At 36.5% G+C, this 20,447-nt stretch overlaps 2 protein-coding genes across 2 annotated transcripts; one reads left to right on the top strand and one right to left on the bottom strand.

The window, feature by feature from the left end:
* The first annotated feature begins 393 nt into the window (after nucleotides 1-393).
* On the top strand, nucleotides 394-7,420 carry LOC132264848 (pyrokinin-1 receptor). Its single transcript, XM_059765179.1, is given in 6 exon segments — nucleotides 394-463; nucleotides 1,308-1,355; nucleotides 1,496-2,383; nucleotides 4,707-4,924; nucleotides 5,273-5,393; nucleotides 6,520-7,420. Coding segments are annotated over 6 exon segments (2,004 nt in total). The 3' UTR covers nucleotides 7,179-7,420.
* A 2,506-nt stretch (nucleotides 7,421-9,926) lies between these two features.
* Nucleotides 9,927-20,120, bottom strand: LOC132263845 (pyrokinin-1 receptor-like). Its single transcript, XM_059763843.1, has 8 exons — nucleotides 19,489-20,120; nucleotides 18,668-18,812; nucleotides 18,306-18,417; nucleotides 17,337-17,540; nucleotides 16,606-16,876; nucleotides 13,171-13,382; nucleotides 11,687-11,738; nucleotides 9,927-10,038 (listed from the first exon to the last, which is right to left on the bottom strand). Exons 1-8 carry the CDS (start codon nucleotides 19,730-19,732, stop codon nucleotides 9,941-9,943), a joined length of 1,338 nt encoding a protein of 445 aa, XP_059619826.1. The 5' UTR covers nucleotides 19,733-20,120; the 3' UTR covers nucleotides 9,927-9,940.
* Between the last annotated feature and the right edge of the window lie 327 nt (nucleotides 20,121-20,447).

Here is a 20,447-nt window from a genome sequence, read left to right as displayed (position 1 = left end):
TTTCAACTACAGAAGCTAAGCTTATTTATTATTTAACATTCCCATGTTTCTACAACACAAAACCCAAAATCTCAGTGTATTTCATGAGGAACAAATTTTTCCCAACTAATATGGTAAAGTGGTTAAATTGAATAACTCGCCCCACTGAAATTTGTCATATATTAATTTCATAAATCAGTTTAAAGACAATTAAGCTTCTAGCAGTTTACTTTCATGTTATTCTGTATACCGCGGCGTGTGTAGTTGTGGATTTCAGAAGATCACGATAAGAACAAACTTCCTACTTGCTAAATATAAAATCCTGAGACATGTTTACATAGAGTGAAGTTCAAGTGTGTAGCTAATTGAGGATTTGTGCTAATACGAGAACATATCTACATATGTAAAAGAAACATGTATAGTGTATAAAAAAATATTCAAAATGATTCAGCGGGAAAAGCTCAACCATCGAGCATTAGATGTTGTAAGCAAACGCTAAAAATCAATTAATGTTATTACTACTTGTGAAATACCGCTTCCATTAATTGCCACTTTCTCGCCTGACTGAAATAAAAGTCACACAGTTTGTTGAAGTATTACTTTTGGGCTATGGTTTAAGTATAATAAATGTTTAGTTTGTGACACTCATTAGCATAATTTAATTTTGCTGAAGAGTTACTGTGAAACTTCATATGTATAATACACAGAGTCGAGAGTCTATGAAACCAATTTGTTTTTCATCAAAGAAATCATGCGACCATAATATACATTTGCGAGAATGTAAATTAGAAGAAAATAGTACTTCAAGTATTACACTATTCAGGTCGCTCATTAAATTTTCCTGGTAATGTAACATGAAAAGTAAAATGTTCAAATTTAGCATAATGAATAGTTGCTTTGAAAATGATATTTACCATGAGCAGCTTTTTAAAACATCACTCAAGTCGCAATGATAATAATCCTTTCGAAAAGTTGTGCATGATCATGGCTAATTTCCGTAGAAATATAGATACACCACAGATGGTACAATACTTGATAATATATTAATAGCATAGCCAGGACGGGAATATCATACAAGCAAATAGCTGTGGCAATTAATTTAGAATCCTTTGCAGAGTTACAGAATATAATAGATTTGCATGAAACATGGAGTAGACGAGTATGTATTATATGTATGTACATAAAACTTTGGATTTTTTGATTTCCCGCTAAAAAATATATTGACAGTTTCCACGTAGATTGAAAAAGAGGAGAAAACTACACATCTGTTGAATATATATTTTTTGATGACTCCGAATGATCTTGAGTTTTTTTTTATATTGTTTCAGTGTTCAGCTCACAACGATATAACCCTATTATCCCAACACTCACAAGTGGTATTTATGTACTTATGAAGTGTTTCAATTAAAACATTTTAACAAACCATCAACGACACAATTAGCATGAGATTGTTCATGCGACTCATGTGGTGATGTAATAGATTCAGTGTTGCGGAAGTGACTTCCAATATTTGCAGAACAGTTACTGATCAAGATGGATGAGAATACTTTGCATATATTGTTCAGTGAAAATATAATCAACGGAAACATCACGATTTCGTTGGCAGTGAGGAATCTCACTACCGACGAAGGGAGTGCCTATGACAGTGACAACGAAACGGAATACTACACAGACTACAATCTCACAGATATTTTCGGCCCAAAGAGAGATCCACTGTATATAGTATTGCCAATCACGGTAATCTACCTGTTGATCTTCGTGAGTGGCGTCATTGGGAATGTGAGCACGTGCATCGTGATAGCACGGAACAAGGCTATGCACACGGCCACGAACTACTACCTTTTCAGTCTGGCCATTTCAGACTTCCTTCTACTGATCTCTGGTGTGCCACAGGAGATGTACTACATCTGGTCGAAGTACCCCTACGTCTTTGGCGAGACGTTCTGCGTTCTTCGAGGACTGGCAGCTGAAACCTCCGCCAATGCCACCGTTCTCACCATCACAGCATTCACAGTCGAGCGCTATGTGGCCATTTGCCACCCCTTTCTCTCCCATACCATGTCAAAGCTCTCCCGTGCGGTTCGTCTGATTGTCTTCATTTGGATTCTATCGCTCGCCCTCGCCATTCCACAGGCCCTCCAATTTGGAATTCTTAATCACCTGGGCATCGATCAGTGCGTAGTCAAGCGAATAATTATAAAACACTCATTCGAGCTCTCCACCTTCCTGTTCTTCTTCGCACCAATGACTCTTATCACTGTGCTTTATGTGCTCATCGGCCTCAAATTACGGACATCCAGCATGATGAAGAGAGATGGTGGATCCACTTGGAATAGACGAGGACATATAAACTCTTGTCGACAGCAAACTCATTTGGGCACTAAACGGGTCCTTAAAATGCTTGGTAAGCAAATTTTTGAAATATTCATAATATTACCACTATACCAAGTACATAAGACAGAAGAGAAAAAGTCATACAAATGAATTAACAGTGAAATCTTTCAAAAGTATTTCTTCTTTTAGGATTTTAAAAGGCTTCATGACGAACTCATGTATGTACATATTTTGATCAAAGTCTTGTAAACTCAGGGAAAACTCAGTCTTTAAGTATATCAAGTGGATAGACTTATTCAATAAACTTTTTCCTCTGTAACAAATTTTTAATAAAACAATCCAACTTGCACCATATGTACATATATTGCATGAGTAATTTACATATTTATATAGGCATGTATTGAGTGTTTGAGAAGAAATGCGCATTCCTTCAAATTTATCTTTGAAATTATCCATTGACTAAGGGTAATTTTTAAACTCAATAATAAAATTCCGAATGAAAAATATAATTCCTCCATAAATGACGAAGATTGTATTAAAAGAAATTCGGGAGGTAATCTACAGATGCCTAACAGGCATAAAAAATTAAGATTGCTTTTGAAGTGTCTTCCCCGAATGAGTTTTGAGGGGTCCTAGATACTCCAGTAACATTAAAGACAGAGATACTGTGTACATAGAGTGTTATATACACAAATTTGTCCCTGACATAGAAAGGCTCCTCCACAAGTGGATCATGAGCACGGGAGAGGCGAAGAAATTCTCGGTCACTGTCAGCGCAAAATTATCACATTCCCACTCACAGATTAAACATACACTTTATCTCGATCCGATGTCATATGTATATGACGACATGGAGCAAAAGTGAAAGATTCGACTTAAGTTAATATCCACCTGTTCCATGAAATCATCCCTCCAGTTAATCTCAAGTTGAAATTACCTTTGCGTGACACATTTGATATGAATATGTATGTAGTTCCGTATTGTGTTCACAGAGATTCGTTGTGATTCTCAAATTAAGGCCATAAAATGAAATAAACAGAGAACAAATGACTAATTAACAAAAACAGAATCACAGTGCCCACATTTTTCTGCCAATTATGTAAGCTTTCGGGTTGTTCATAATAATACCCTGAAAAATACATATGAAATTATTGTCAAATTAATTTGACAGCAACTGTGTAGAATTACATGAACAAATTTTGCACAAAGCGGTTAATTTTCATAACAAATACATATTTTGTCATCACTTTTTTGTTCATTTGGAAGGGCTTATTTTCAAATGATAAAATAATTAGAGGAAAACTGGAAAAGCTATACAATAATTAAATAAATTGAAGTAATATTTAACACAGTGAACTTTGGATTAATATGGCTTAATAGTTTCATTATTTCATACAAACATTTCGTAGGTTAATAAAAAAGAACTGATAATATTGATTCACATATGCATATCATCTATGGTATTAAATCTGTGTTAAATTTATATAAAGTTTGAATTCTTGGAATCTCATTCACCGCATTTTTCGTGTTCAGTCCTATTTTCCCTTTATGACAGATGATGACGTTGCTTTACTTTGTTTGATACATAATCATTGATTCACAGATGTCGAGCATGTCATATTTGAGAGGAAAAATCTTTTTGGTATAAATTCCTTCTATTCGTTGAATTCGATATTACCTCGCTAAAGAAGATAACCATAAATTACATACATAGCTGTACGTCAATATACATTATGTACAATCATACGAATGAAGCATACAAACGAAAACACATATTCAATATTGCAAGAGAGCAAATAACATACCTTAATTTCAATCTTCTTCAAATATGTTGTCGCATACAGCTTACGGGAAAGAAAGTTAATTACATATGTCACTGAAAACTAGTTCGCAGTTGAAATTCAATATCAAAACCACAATTGTAGTTGAAAATGTTCAAAAGGATAATTTGATCTAATTAATTCAAGTCATGCACACAGTTTGTCAGGTAAATGACAGACTCTTTCCCGAATTCATAAAGTGATGTATCTTTTCCGAAAATTCTTGTTTTTGATTTCTCTCAGCGGCAAAAAGTTTCTTTTGGCAAAATTCGCCTAAGTTTCTGACTCCTTGGCGGAAGCCATGATTTATAAGTTGTGTTTAAGCAGTAATATTTATTGACAGATATTTTATCAAATTCCGCAAATTGAATTATATGAGCATGTTCACCTGACTAGAAGAAGCCCTCTCCACGTCTCGTTCTGGCCTTAGGCACTTATTGTACTTGGGGATGAATTTCCGGATATTTATTGCTCTCCTTACCTATAGCACCTCAGGAATTTTTAGCACCACGCAAGATACACATGTTATACTGTCGATGAAATATACGCAAAATGTATTTTTTCTCCTTTCAGTGGCTGTTGTGGTGGCATTTTTTATATGCTGGGCCCCATTTCATGCTCAGCGCCTCGTGGCCATTTACGGCACAGGACCTGAACAATCGCTGGATCCCTTCATGCTTAAAATTTATGTGATAATGACGTACATTTCCGGAGTTCTCTACTATTTATCAACTTGCATTAATCCCTTGCTTTACAACATCATGAGCAACAAATTCCGGGAGGCATTTAAGGTAAGCCCTCATTTATGTGAAAACCACCCTGCTGCCACCCATATTCAAAGCAGGCATAAACAATAGAAAATAATGCGTAAGAAATATAAAATGAGCTTCCTAAATTAGTGAGTTTGCCACATATTGTGCTTCGCATAATGCTTCTCCACATACAATGCATAATAAATCACAACGCATGGTGTACAAGTTTTGGAGTGAAAAGTTTTTCGAGCATATTTCGCGTGCCAAAAGCACCCATACTTCTTAATTAAATCTTTTCCCTTAATTGCTGAGTTGATTGAGTTTGATTGTAGGCAAGTTCCTGCATGACGAATATACCTTAATTCAATTTTAGTCTGTTTTGTTCAGGAGACTCTGGCGAAATGCTGCCACTTTCGGCGGCAACGGCACCATGCGAAGCGCGCCTACAGAATACTGTCGCGGAATCAGCGAAGACGTTTCGGAGCTCAAGAGTCTTCAGAATATTCCGGTGAGATAATCCCACCTTGCTTTCCTTGTTGCTTCCACATGTCGTTCCCAGCTCATGCCCACAGATTGAGTAATCACATAATAACCTGACATTTACCGCACTTATCACAGTTTCATGCTCAATTGGGCGTCTATTTATGCTTCATCCTCTCACCAAGATGCTTCATGTCGGAAATATTTCACTCGTTTTACCTGCAATACTTGAGTTTATACCTATACTCTCACCCCATTAAATTATTATTATATCACTTGAATTCCTCTGTTCGCGTCGATTCGCGAAAGAAGTAACGAGAATGTGCGTGTTAGCCCGAAGGCATAACATATGATCAGGGAAGCTTCCATCGCTCTGCTCCTTTTAAACTTTTAATGGACGGGGTGAGAGTTTGAAGATTGAATTTATGGCAGGAATGCTTTAATGTTATATTTAATACTGGTATAACTGAGAATGACATTTTGACAAATCCTTTCATCCGTTTTCTGGCCATTTAATTTCTCATTCCACTATTTTTTTGAATTTTCCACTTCCTATTTATGATGTATACATTTTTCTCTTACTCTGAAAAATACTTTATATTGGAATACTTCACCATTTAATTAATTTTGTAGCAAAATAGGTAATTATTGATTCTGACAGGAAATTATTTTTTTTTCATTAATTTGTGATGCAAAATGAAGATTTACGTTAGCCTAGAACAGAGTTCCGTTTTATAAAAATGCATGATTTTTAAAGATTGAAACGTAGGTTTGCATTTTTATTGAATGAATCATAGAAATATATCTATATATAAATAAAATATTAAGTTTCTAAAAGGTTGGATATTTAATCGTTATGGCTGTCCTAGTGTTAAACAAAAATCAAGTGAACTCACTAAACCATTACTGCTTGTTCCACCAATTTCTCCAAATTGACTTTGATCAATATCCGAAACCACTTAGACTTTGAGAGAAATTTTCTTAAGCATTATATTCTTCCTTTGCTCTGTTCTCATGTCAGAAACTTTTGGCCCTGCCAAATGCCCAATTCTTTCAAATGTGTTACTCAATCTTTGGCATACCCATGGCAAAAGAGATGGTCTCCATGACGAATAACCTTCTGTAAAAAAAATCTTTATTGTTATCCATTGAAGGGAACTCAATCAGAGATGAGAGTGTCTACTCTTCCTCTACTCAAAAGCAATCCATCGATTCGGTGACTATGTCCAGAGGCTATTCTGTAAATAGCCACCAGAACAGCATGGCTGGAATTGTGGACGATGGCGAAGCAGATGCATACTTGTACCCTATTGGTATGGACATCCTCAAGGAGTCCGCAGGCGAGGAGTACTCATCGCACGGCAAGAAAGCACCACAGCTGCCGCTGTATCACAAAACAGTGGTCAACATTTATCCACGCACGTCACCAAATGGACAGTCGCACGGTCGCGTCCATCAGAACTGTCATGTTCGGGAGACCACACTCAACGACGATGATCTCGACAGGGATGAAGTGCTTTTCTCAACACAGGACAATATTTGTCGCCACTGTGGGGCGGATTTCTCGGCAGTCAAATGTAGTCACATATACCACTTTTACCACGAAAACTCAAAGGATTCGTGGGATATGCTAAGTTGCAAAAGTGATTGGCAAGATGAAGCCACGCAGAATGGTGAAGGGAATTGCCTGAAGTATGCAGACAATACTCAACTATCTTCAAAAGAAGATTCCGCAAAAGTCACAGATGTGCAGTTCCTGGAGACGGAACTCGATGCGTACATGAAGCAACTGAAGCTACGTGAGAAGAGATGAGAAATGGAGTTGAGTGCCAACATAGCGTGGCACTGAGCTCAGAGATATTAATTGATGTGATTATTGCACTGTGTATTCAATTCAAACGACAATGTGATAATTTTTTCGTATTAGACTCTCCTTCTGTTGGCATTCTTGCAACCGAGTGTTACAATTACCATTGATGATGTTGTGCAAATTACATAATAATAATATTGAAATAGCTATAAATGTTAAGAAAAGGTTCTATAGTAGCTGAATATACCCCCATTTATGTAATACTGGTGCGTTTTAATATTTCCTGAACAGCACAAGGATTCGAAAAATTAAGACTTTGTAAGTACCAATTTGATTATTCTTTCATCTACTCTGTTACCATGATAAAAAGTAAATTCCAGTCAGGTTTCCGCACTGAAAAAGGCATTTTATATTACTCTTTCGCTTTGTGGAGGAGGAAATTTAATCATTGTTTACTTAAGATGTGCCAGAGTGTGACTATCATATATAATCAAAAGACTATAGTGATTATATAGGAAGAGTGTGAATTTTATAAGTCAGTAGCGCTTGATAGGCAGATATATTTCATTAGACATCTAACATAAATACAGTCATCAAGAGCGAAACCTAAATTGTCGATAAAGCGAGAAAATAAAAATCAGGGGTCATAAAACCGTTGGGATTTTTCCCCATATCCTTATGTAGATGAATTCAGTGTGTTTGGGTCTTGCGAAAGTGCGGAAAATCTTCTCAAATCTTACACTGGAAACTGTGAACTCGAGCTCCTTTTCAATTATTTTAAATTAGACGCATAATTTCGAGGCTGAGAACGTCTGATTTCCGAGAAGATTGCCCGCGTAATGGGAGGGTCGGTGAGGGTAAATTTGGAGAGGAGGTATAGAATTTGGTCTCATTTGGCCGATATTAAAGCATTCTCCAGCCGGATGATCTGTCAAATGTGGGGGTGTCGCGGGAATTTGTCCCTCAATTGTGTGTAGACGAGGATTCTGGGGGAAACGTTAACATGATGCCAGGAGCTGAATTCCTCAATTTATCAGAAAAACCTCCCAATTCCCAACTGTGTGAAGATTGATGTGAGACACGGCTGGAGTTTGTCAATTTCCTTTCATTGTCCGTCTCCGCCGCACACACCTTATCACTGGACAAACAAAACATCCCATTCTCTGAAGTTTAATGGGACACACAAGCAAGGCCACCCCAGGGAAGCTCCTATTACTTTCTTTCACTAGTAATTATTTATATTGCGGCTGAATTTATTTGCCAAGGCATAATCATCAGTTCATTCAGCAGATGAGATTCACCAGAGGAACAACAGATTTCAGGGCGACGATAAATGTATATATGTATGATATATGTATATCTGTATTGCGTAGAATGGAACTGGAAAATAGCATTGGATGAAACGAAAATTCCATATGAATCCATATCAGTCATATATTGAAAAAGTTATGTAAAGGTATAATGCAAGGAAAGTAGTGAAAGAGAAAATCGCGGAAACCTTCTAAGTTCCATCAACATTTCTATGAATTTAAATTTACAAAATATATCGAGTGAATTCAGCAAGAAATTTAGTTCATTTTCCCGAATTCATCCATTCTTCTTCATCTCAGAAATAAAAGTGATAGACAATTTTTTTTTAATATCAAAAGCTGAAAAGGTGTGTAGCATTTTTTATGGAACAATGTTTCTTTCAGTTTCTCTCATTCTTCATGTAGGATGTTGTAAATTCTTCACCATAAAATGAAATACTTTGAGAATTGTTTCCTCCCTTTTTCATAGAATCAAAATTCCCTTTGTCTAATATGTGACAAGTACGAAAATAATATAGAAAATTCACTGAAAATCATTCATTGAAAATTGTTGACTGCTCTGCACACTTTCAAGTGGTCTGCTTTTTGCCAACATATAAGGGTGAGTGCTTTATGCATAATATAATAATATTTATTGCAAAGAATTTTTATGAAAAACTTTTCTTCACTTCTCTAAGAGATTCTAATTTAATTTTGAAATTTGCGATTTATATCTAAAATTGTTGACAAAGAATTCTGCATTCTACAAGTTGTGGTTCAAAGCTTTGTGATTTGTGCATGCTTGTTTTCTGTGAACACTTGTCCTATGCAGTAGATCCCAACAAAAATCATGTTTTCCTACACATTCTAGAAATATTCTATCCGTTACTCGGAAGTTGTCTCCTGCTACTCCAACATATCATTTCGAATTCATAAAAGTGAAAAATAAGGAATTTTCAAGGGAATTTTTATCTATGATACTACAAATATTTTACTTCGTGATGTTATTTTGATTATATTATATGATTTTAATAAAAACCGTATTTTATAACCATTGTTGTGAATTTTGTTAAGCTACTCAATTTACCAAACAAATCAACAAAAATTGGTATCGAATTTCTAGGAAAAATACGTTGACATCAGAATACTTCAGTTAGAGATTGATAAGCCTCTAAGCTTATATATTTATGTATTACATAAAATTGTATCTACAGAAATCTTCACGCCAAGTATGAACACAGTATATAAATAAAAAATAAATAAAAATTCAAATATTGACTGCTCTTGTCATAGTAAATATTCTCGATTGATGTTAAATTGAGATTCACACTTAGAAGAGAACTTCATTGAGAAATTGTTGCTTGGATGACCAGAAATGTGTGTTCAATAAAAGATAATTTACAAGAAATCCGTATATTTCTGAACTGCAATAATTGTGCCAAAAATACTTAAACGCTCATCTTTCGTGATGTTTATCTATACACTCTCCAAACGTCTTCGCCTGTGATTTGAACAAACAAAACCGTCTGAATGATTTGCCAACGAACATAATTGATATGTTGATTTGCAGTCATCTGAAAATACACAGTGGACGGTTGAAATAAGAAAAGTGATGCACTTAAACTGCAAAGTAAACAGAATATTGGGAGCGACATTCGGTTTAATCACTTTGATGGGGATTTATACAGATTGTGGATTTATGATACGGTAAGCATTTCAGTAATCACACTAAATCATTTCTTCACAGGTTATATCAATCACACATTCAACAATTAGGTGATAATAGCCACGATGATGCAATACATTGCCGTGGAGGCGCCAGGTGAGCTTTCACTAAGCACAGTGTTGTTAAATTACATCATAATAAAGTTTAGAAAATTTCATTTTCTAATAGAAAATTATTGTGCTCCAACTTCTCTAATACACTTGGAACTGATAGTGATTATATGTATATCACATTTAGAACATCTTAAAAAACTGTATGAATTTTGGTTCATCCAATCGTTGTAGTCAAATTAATTATCACAATAACATCACGACAAAATTACCATTCATATTAACATTAATACGATTTAAATTCATTTACAAAATCTATCCTAGCAGACACAATACCTATCTACACGTGTTTCCAATTTGTTTACGCGAACACGTCATAAAAAGTCTAAAACGGGGGTAATTTAACAACACTGCTCTGCTGAGGACAGCCCTCAGTGGAGACGCCTCACTCCGAAAGTTCTGTGTTGGTGAGCAGAGGGCGTCTCTAGGCGAATATATCCGGTGGATGGTAAAAGCTCCGCTGTGAGCTTTCGCTACTTGTGGCGACATTCAAAGTAGCGAACGTTGGCAGACTCTTGCTCTTGGCCATGCGTCTCTGCTCGCCCTCGAATACGCTGTTCACACTACTGCCCGTGGAATTGGGCTCTTTGGCGCTGCTGAGACAGCAAATACTGCTTTTGCCCCCATTCAGCCGGATAAAATCCGTGACTCGTCGGCGGGGTTTTGCATGCTTGATCGGATGCAGAACAACTTCCTCCAGGATCTTCTGCAGGTTCTCCTCGAGCTGCTTCGAGCTGTTGGACATCTCCGGGCTATCATAGGGTGACCTACAGCTCTTCTTGCCATTGAAGTCGATGTACACGTGACGCGATACAAATTGTTGAGCCTTCTCCTGCACCGTGTGGAATATGGATTGTTGCATGCCGACAGTTTGACTTAAATGTCTCTGGCCTGGCGTGTACATGTTCTCCCTGATGGCTTCATGTACAAATTGGGGCAAGTTCTCATCACTGCGCGTGAGATGTGTGGGCTGGGTGGGGAATATCGACTCGTCCTCACTCCACCGGTGCCCCATGTCCATTCGACGCGGCAGAAAGCTCTCCGGGATGGGCTTTATGGAGATGGCTGAGTTGCCCATTTTGGCTATGCCACAGCACTGGCTTTTGAGGATGGGCTCAGCGCTGGCCGTGGAGGAGGTCGGATCGTCACTGGACTTCTCGCTAATGGGCACATTGGATAAATCATGATCACCCGGACGCGGCCTAGCGAAGCGTCTGAAGGACACGACCAGGGGACGTTGGGCGTTCGCGGGCAGTCGGCCAAAATCTGCTTCCGGACGCCGAAGCGCGTATGGTGTGATTTGTGTGGAACAGATTGACGAGCAAGTGTTCGCCGAATGAGAATTGTTTGAGTGAGAACGCTGCGAAACAGTTCGATAAAACCTACCTTGGCGCCCGGGACGTGTTGAGCGTCGATGGAGGGAGAAGGCGATGGTCTCCTGAACACCGAGAAAGAGATAGAAAGAGAGAGAGAGAGCAGAGGGTGAGGTACGTGAGAAGAGAAGTTCACCTTAATCAACATTATTAATACAAGTCGGTAAATAAATACCATGCGTACAATTTCTTGCATTATCTGTAAAATTGAGAACATCCCCAGAGGCGAAACTCATGAAATTGAGTCTCAAATCACATTGTTTTGGCAATAAGTAACCTCATCTCCATTGAATTTCACCAAATACTCTACCCTCCATTCTTGCCTCCATTCTTTCGGCAATTTCCTCTGTATCTGTCTTTTACCCCAACCTCTCTAATCCCACCAGAACGAAGGAAAGGATCTCACACGCTCCACTCTGACCTCTTCGCCACCCCGAAGCGAAAGAATGTACATGCGACTGCGGCATCTAAAAATATATTATGGGGCAGATTTGGAAAGCCGCGGAAAGAAATAATTGGCACTTCTATTCAGATGCTCTCTCTTAATTAACGTCTCATTCACGGTCATTGAGATAGGGCACTTTTGCCCTTTGGTCTGTCCCACAGAGTGGCATTTAAATGTGTTAATGTTTGCACAAAACCTACACTGATTTGATGTGGGCATGCGGTCAATCTCAACTATTGCAATGTATATATTATATAAAGCTAAATGCGCCCTCGTGTGATTGCTTTCCATCACTGAAAGGATGGTTTTTTCCCAATGAATGTATTTGGTGGAATTTTTCAAGTTGAGTTTACTAAATTCACTTTAAAATGCACTGTAACTGTGAAAATTGATTGAAACGGATTTTTAGTCACTAAAATTGCAAATGTACATATGACACTCCAACTGCAAATTTATGTTATCATGTTCAACTTTTCAAACTTCCAATTTTGCATGAAATATTGCCTCACTACATTTGGCGCATAACTCATATGAACTATTCTGCACATCAAAGGAAATAAGAGTTAGAATTTCAAGAGGTAGAAAGGGTGTAAGATTGTTGCATGGACACTAACAAGTGATGGATAGATTCTCGCAACTACACGTGAATACCCTTTGATATTTCCGATCGAGAAGAACGCAATACCGCTCGTGTTATCAGAGTCTCGTTCATTTTGTAAGGAGTGTTGGAGGAACTAAAGTCATTCAGGGTTGGTGGGGAAAGATTAAGATTATTGCGTTTGTGGGTAAAGGTCAGTTTACTCTATGTATTCCATTTTCCCACGAGACGTGTTCTGAATTCCCCGATTTTCCTATTATGCTTTTTGTCATCTCTATTATACGATTTTCTAAATTTGGCGCTACGAAAAAGTCATCTATTTCGTCTATGGCATCGCAAAAAATCGATTAAAGTCGAGAAGTGCCTATCGAAATATTGTGTAAATTCCCTTCGAAATGGCTACATAAAAATGTTATATTTATTTTACATTGGTGAAAATGGGTTCAATAAATACCTTGAAGGCCTCCCGAAATTTATAACTCATTATACTGTAGAGAAATGGATTGATACACGTTGATAGGTAGTACAGGATGCCAGACGTGTAAGTCATTGTTTGATAGATAGTTATGTATACTTGCTCATTGTTGTTCTCCTGAGCGTAGGTAGAGAAGAGACGCTGGGAATGCTGAGGAGCCCAGCATATGAAGAATGCCACGACAACGGCCACTGAAATATGCAGACATCACACCGTAAATCAAAGTGAATATTGTAGTTAAAAGTCAACAAATTTCCCAAACATTTCAAACACGTGATCGTTATGTACATATGTATCTTCCTTTCATTGGCAGCGTGAATATTTGACAACCCACGTATTTTTCACCGCCCCTAGTTCAAGGATCTTTGTCAAAAGAACAGAGAGATTTCTCCCATTCCAAATTGCGCATACGTTAAAACTTTTCCATTGAAAAGTATAATTAAGAAACTGAAAAAGAACATTTTCTGCCTCCTCATCGTATTTGAAATCAGAAATTTACAAGCTGAGGAAAAAAACATTCACTGTAACGTCGTAGAAATTCACGGAAGAATCACGAGGGATTCAGGCTAAAGTAACTCTCATGAATCAAAACACTTTGATGAATGACGCAATTTTAAAATAATGAAGGCACTCACAGGTAAACTTTTCCGGATTCTTCTTGGAATTTGCACTCGATTGATGCCTTAGCAAAATATCAATCCAGTGCAGAAGACCCACCAATTCGCAGGAGATTAGCTTTTCACGGAAATGATAAAATAAATATTTACCATGCCGTTCAAACATCTCTCAGGAAAAGAATGTCTTTCTTTGTGATAACCTTTAAAAGCGCTAAATTCAATTTTGACCTATTTGTCTTGAACACTGTGCCATCAGCAAAGTATTCTTGTGAAACAAAAGAGACGTGTAATACATTATTTATAAAGAAATCTACCTACTAGCAATATTAAGGGACGCGCACGGAAACAATGCATTATATATGTAAATTAGATAGGCAATTTTTAATTAGCATGTTAAAATATAAAGTTAAAAGCCATGTCGAGAAGCTTCTCGCCAAGAAACCAACCTATTAAAATTGGTTTTCAATGAGAGCTCTTGAATGAATATACACATGTTTCGTACCTTAATCTTAAAGAAGAAACCGAAATTGTCCCTTTTCAATGGTGGTCTCATTACACAAATATTTGAATGGGCACTCAGGCCTTTCCATCTTGATTCGTCAGCCTGTGAGGAAAATATGCTTATGAAGGAAGGCAAAAAGGCACAGTAAATAGCATTTTGAAATTTGCCACGAAATTTCACATCAATCTTTATTTACATCACCAGTTTGTAATAATGTCAATAGCTTTTGAAGATGTCTTTTTATCTCTATGGTACCATTCCAGGCATATAATCTGGTCTCCCAAATTAGGACACACCTTCCTACTTTCATAACTTTGTCCTAAAAATTGTGCCACGGTTAATTCCTAGCGCATAATCACAGAGGAATATAATCTAAGATGTGCTTCACGATTTCCGACTCAGGATGGAAGAGCTTTATTCAGAGTAATATGAGAGTCTTCTGAGTAATTCTTGAACAATTTCTGTTAGATTATAGTTCTATCAGAGAAAACTTCTTTCGGTTTGTGATCTAAGGCTTCCCATTCGACCCTCTTAAGATTATTTCCTCATCAAACAGTATATACAGTAAAAGTTTAATCATTGTCAACACACCCCATAAAGTCTTTTGTCTGTGTCTATACTTCCAGCGTACAAACAACATTTTTCTATTTCAAGTATTCTGTCACACAATATTAGCCAAATAAAATCATTTACGTGCGAAATGATTTTTATCACACTTTGTGTATGGTTGAGTTGTAAAAGAGTTCTTCAGAAAATATCAGTTATATACAAAGAGAGCAAGACAATAGAATTTCTCTGTGCGGCGTTATTCCGAGTAAAAGATTTCTCTTGGCTGTAAAATAATGAATTTCGAGGAAAAAATAAACCATAGAGAAAAATATATTTGAGTTAGAAACCCTTATCAGCAAACATGGCAGTGAATAAGAGTCGCAATTCAGACGAGAAACACAAGACTAAAAATATATTTTAATTCATTAGACTCATTCTTTTATATCGATGTGATTATCGTCATGCATTTTCAGATACTGAATTCAACTTCAACATTGACTTTGAGGCTTCAATTAAGGGATTGCCCTACATTTTCAACCCCACAAATTTCGCTTGTGATTTTTACTTGATAGGCACCAATATGTTGTACCAAATTTATTGCTATTTCAAAGAAAGGGTGGGAGATTTCGCAATTTAGACGGAAACTCGAGCGGAAAATCAAGGAATAGCAAGATCTTAGCAAATATTTATACATATTTTATTCACAAAATAATTGAATGGATAATTTACTTGATTTTCATGGATAGATAGTAAAATTTTCCATTTTTATGAATTGAAAATTTTCTTCCAAAGATTTAGTTGAACACTTTTTGAATACCTATTGAAGAAGACAAGATTGTGTGCGCTTTAAAATGTCAAATTGACTGACAGACTTCTGCGGAGGATTGTTTTATGAGTATGCAAAGATATAAAGCATTTCACCCGCTTCAAGTAATGTGAAATGTGGGTAATCCTCATAGGATAATACTGAAAGTCAGACAATCTGATATGAGGTGTGAAATGTGCGATGACTGTGCTGGAGAAAACAGAATAATGCTTTAAAAATATTAAATTGTTGAATCCGTTTTCCTTGGAAACCCCATAATTGAAAAAGTTAATCAATTTGCAAAAATCCTAATCGCTTTGACCGTATAAATCAAACATCAAGCATTTACTTGCTATTAAATTCTGTTTAAGATCAAAGACTATGAATGCCGAAACAGTCACGGATATTGTGGTTAAATTTTAATAGCCCAATAATAGACATATACATAGAAAATTGAGTTCAGCGATTACCGCAATCAGCGCTAAATTATATAAAACCATTTCGATTTGGACAATCCTCTTATCAACTACTTTTAATTAATGTGATGACAAGCGTGAAAATTAAATTAAATTAAATAACCTCGCAAACAATTCAATCAATTTCAACAGCTGAAAAATTTAATTTAGCGTCACCCAGGAGAACAATATATATGCATATTGCCGTAGAAAAGCATTTCTGTGGCAATTGACGAAGTGTTCAATATTCAAATGAGATTTATACATGTTTTGCGTCTCAATTTTCACAAAACGCTTTATTGATCATTCATGTATTCATTGAAAAGAGAAAGCGAGGTAAGTCTATGACAAAGGGTGTGAGTAAGCGGCAATTCGCAGTGCGTCAATTTCAATTGCGACACACAGAAGTGGTCTAGTCTTGTGGATTTGCCGATAAACACCCACCGGAGTTCAATAGACTTGTGGGATAAAACATTATGCACTCACCTAGCATATTCACCACATGCCTGGAAGCGTAATTCTGCGAGCGGGTTGAGAAGTTCTTCCTGCCCTCCTCGTCCACCGCCCCATTCGTGGGATTCTTGTGCGAGTTTAGGTCAGGAAGATTTCCGTTGCCACCGAGTCCATCTGTTGCCTCAGGAAATTGGTACGGCATCATGTTTGGCTGCGTTTGGAGCGACTTCATCGTGAGTGGAGAGTGCTGGTGATCAACAGTCGTAATGATTGTTTGTTGCGCTCTCCGCTTGAATGTGCTGCTCTGCAATTTTATATTTGGGGTGTAAACAACCACAGTAATTCGTAAACACATCACCCAGTTATTTGCCATAGTTGCCACGTATCAAATTAATTTGCTAATGCGGTTGTCGCTAGAGTAACTCATTACACCTCACTAAGCATTTGCAGGGGATGTTATGGAAAATCATTTCACTAAATGTTACCATTCGATTCCCCGGACTAATTATACTACCCCAACCAAAATATACGCTACTTTATCCTACTCGACAGTTGATCAATTTGTTCAAGTATTTTCGCAAAAAGCATCCCACTCGAGAATGGTTCTGGTTTGGTATCTGACCTACTTTGCAACATTTTCAAAAGCCTCCACAATGATTCAAACAGGACTCATTTACTCGCCTTATGCAGTTTATTGACAGGGAAGTGTATTAGTTTCACATGGAAGTTGACTCATTAAATAATGAACATTCAATTACCTTTACCTTCAATCTCACACTGCTGCCAGCAACTGTACCTCTTGTCACAACTTTAGACTTCCTCAATTGTAATCCTATCAGCACATACAGCACGGTTATGACGACCATTGGAAAGGCAAAAACAAGCACGGTGGAAATGAGGAAAATGTGTTTGGAAGATTCCTCCTTCGGCATACAATATTGTTCCTTTGTTAAGCCTAAGTTCCAAATCTGTTCGAAAATTCACAAAATAAAATAATGTCACTTAGAATAAAACTTTTGTGGTGTTTACGCAATTATTGTTAATTACAAAACTTTAAGAAAAACAATGCATAATTTTATTCCAATTGAAATTTATTTCTGAAATATGGCTAAATATTTGTTTTAATTGATTTTATTAAGAGCGTAATTTGTTAATTAAACATGTTTCGTGTAAAACTATACGAAACTTTGTTTACTCATAGTTTGCACTTTAAATGAAAACAAGGGAAAATTATTCATGGCCAGAATTTATCACAAAGTTTACTGCGATGCTGGCACACGACACGATAACTTACTAAATATTCGGTAATCAATTTTCATATGTAAAATAATTCTAATCATGCAAGTAAGTTATACGTACTTCAAGAATTGCTATGCACTTCTTATAAATTGACATCGAAAGAGCAATAGATATTGGAAATGAGTCAAGGAGAAAGTATAAAATCTTTAGAAGAATCTCAAAAGTATGATATATTGACAATAGAGAGACTCAATGTTCAAAGCTATATGAATTCAAACATAAGTAAATTCAAGAACATGGATAGCAAAATTGAAAACTGAAGAAAATTCAGGTCCGCATTTGAATCACACTTTAAATTCAGGCAAATTTTAAGGCATGTATTTTTTATAATTGCATTACGAGTAAACAAGAAATTGAGTTCAATTATTTCATGCAGATAATTATTTTGTGCTAAAGCCGAACGAAGACTCAAGAGAAAAAAACCAATATATTACCTGTGGCATGGCCATGCACATGGAAAGCACCCAAATTGCCAAGATGAACTTAATTGCTCGGGAGAGCTTCGACATGGTGTGCGACAGGAATGGGTGACAAATGGCCATGTATCTGGAAAAAAATGGTAATTCATCTCTGATTGAATTTCGCCACACGTTTTCGGCATCTTTCCCATGTACATTTTGTTTAATTTCGTGGAAAAGTTTTCCCGCAACAAGCCGATACCCAGGGTGAGAAAAATTTCCAATTAAAGCTGTTTCCTTATTACTCTAGGCGCCTCGTTCGTAATTCATAGCAGATTCTCGTCGTAGAGCAAAAATGCAATTAAAAACATCCCGTAAATGCGTTCTAATTCTCCTACCTTTCCACTGTGAAGGCTGTAATCGTGAGGACAGTAGCGTTGGCGGATGTCTCAGCGGCGAATCCCTGGAGTATGCACATGGTTTTATTAAATGGATACGGATTACTCCATGTATACCATGTGTTGTACATCTCTTGAGGAAGACCTGAAAATAAAATAAGATCACGATGAAAAATTATGAAAGCGTTCAATAGGTATTGAAACGGAAAAGTTTCAATTCAAACTTCCATTTCTTTGAGTAACTGAATACCCACACTTCCTCGCAGAAGTCTTAAAGAGATCTTCCAAGGTTCTCATTGAAAGGCTTCTATGAAACTCAATGAAAAACTCTGAAGAATGATTGGAATTTATTGATTGATATTTTTTCCGCAATCAGAAATAATACAGGCCTTCAATTTTCAATCACGCATTTTTACTCATAATTTTCAATAATTCTATTTGTAAAATACGGAATTTTAGATTAATGGAATTGCTGTGGTTCCACCTTTCAGGGATATTTTGATTATGATTTTAGACATTTAGGTATATAAATCAATAGATAATTTCAGTGTTTATAGTGCGGTCAATGCGCTAACATTCTTATGAATTTAATAAAAGTCATTATGTCATCACTGCAATGATGTGACATGCATTCATAGATCCGCATAAAATCATTTGGTTTGGTATTAATTAACTCATTTGCATTACACAAATGACAATCAATATTTAGTCAACCACTTTCAACCAATATTGCACGATCAGCTATAATACTTGGAATTCTCATGAGGGCAATTGACATGCTTTATGCTGATTATGTTGTCATGAGATTTAAGCTCATTTACCTGATATCAGAAGCAGCAAATCAGATATGGCCAGACTGAAGAGATAGTAATTTGTTGCGGTATGCATAGACTTATGGTTTGAGATCACTATGCATGTGATGACGTTGCCCAGAACTCCAGTCAGGAAGATGATGGAATAGATTAGAGTCACAGGGAGGACGATGTACAGTGGATGACGGACAGCCTCGGCCTCCTGTTCCAGCACTGAACTCGTCGTATTTTCGAGAAGAGTTGTGTTGTTCATCTTTCGATACACGAGATTATTCGATGTTGGTAAGATAAGTCGATGAAAGCCTTTCTCAACTCACAGACCTTGCCTCAGGGCCAATACGCATCTTATTTGTCTCTTTTGCTAATCTCATTTTGGAATTTACGGATGGTTGGAAGTTTAACTTTACACTCGAAATTTATATATTGTCTGCTGTATACAGCACAATACCACCATATATAAAATCATTTTCACCATGTTTTGCTCTATAAATAATTCTGTTTTATATCTCATTATGTTTTAACTAACCATCGTGTCATTCGTGTAATGAAGTAAAGAATCTGTTCATCTGAATCATTTTAAAAATAATTTCAGTATTTGCAGTGTTTCCATAATATACATAAATTCTTTACGCTCTCTCCCAAAGCGTAGTGGAATTCATCCTTGAATAAACTTTGTGACAACAAACACTCCCACTTTTTAATGGAATGGATGTACGGGAATGCAAAAATGAAGAAAAAACTGCTCAGGAATGTAGTCGAAGGAAATAACAATTTCACTGAGAATTTTTAATATCACCCAAGATATCACCAAATGTATGAACTGAAAAGCTCACTGAAAAGGTAATTTACAAAGCGTCAAGAATCATTATTGAATAATTCCTGAATTTCAGATTTTCCACCTATCTATTATTTCTGTTTGATCCTAAAAATACCGAGTTTCCTTGAAAAAAACAATCGATGAAATCCAA

Source organism: Phlebotomus argentipes, unplaced genomic scaffold (genome assembly GCF_947086385.1).
Source record: "Phlebotomus argentipes unplaced genomic scaffold, Phlebotomus argentipes genome assembly contig_2, whole genome shotgun sequence".
In the NCBI taxonomy this organism is placed as follows: domain Eukaryota; kingdom Metazoa; phylum Arthropoda; class Insecta; order Diptera; family Psychodidae; genus Phlebotomus; species Phlebotomus argentipes.
The sequence above is the reverse complement of the archived record's forward strand: the minus strand, read 5'-3'. Positions and strand labels throughout refer to the sequence as shown.

Bases quoted from the DNA above. Each gene is read 5' to 3' on its own strand.
- LOC132263845 (XM_059763843.1), bottom strand. From the start codon at position 19,732: ATGAACAACACAACTCTTCTCGAAAATACGACGAGTTCAGTGCTGGAA. The intron at 18,813-19,488 runs GTAAATGAGCTT...TTTTATTTTCAG, and splicing joins TTTGCTGCTTCTGATATCAG to GTCTTCCTCAAGAGATGTAC. The intron at 18,418-18,667 runs GTAGGAGAATTA...ATTTTTTTCCAG, and splicing joins ACAGCCTTCACAGTGGAAAG to ATACATGGCCATTTGTCACC.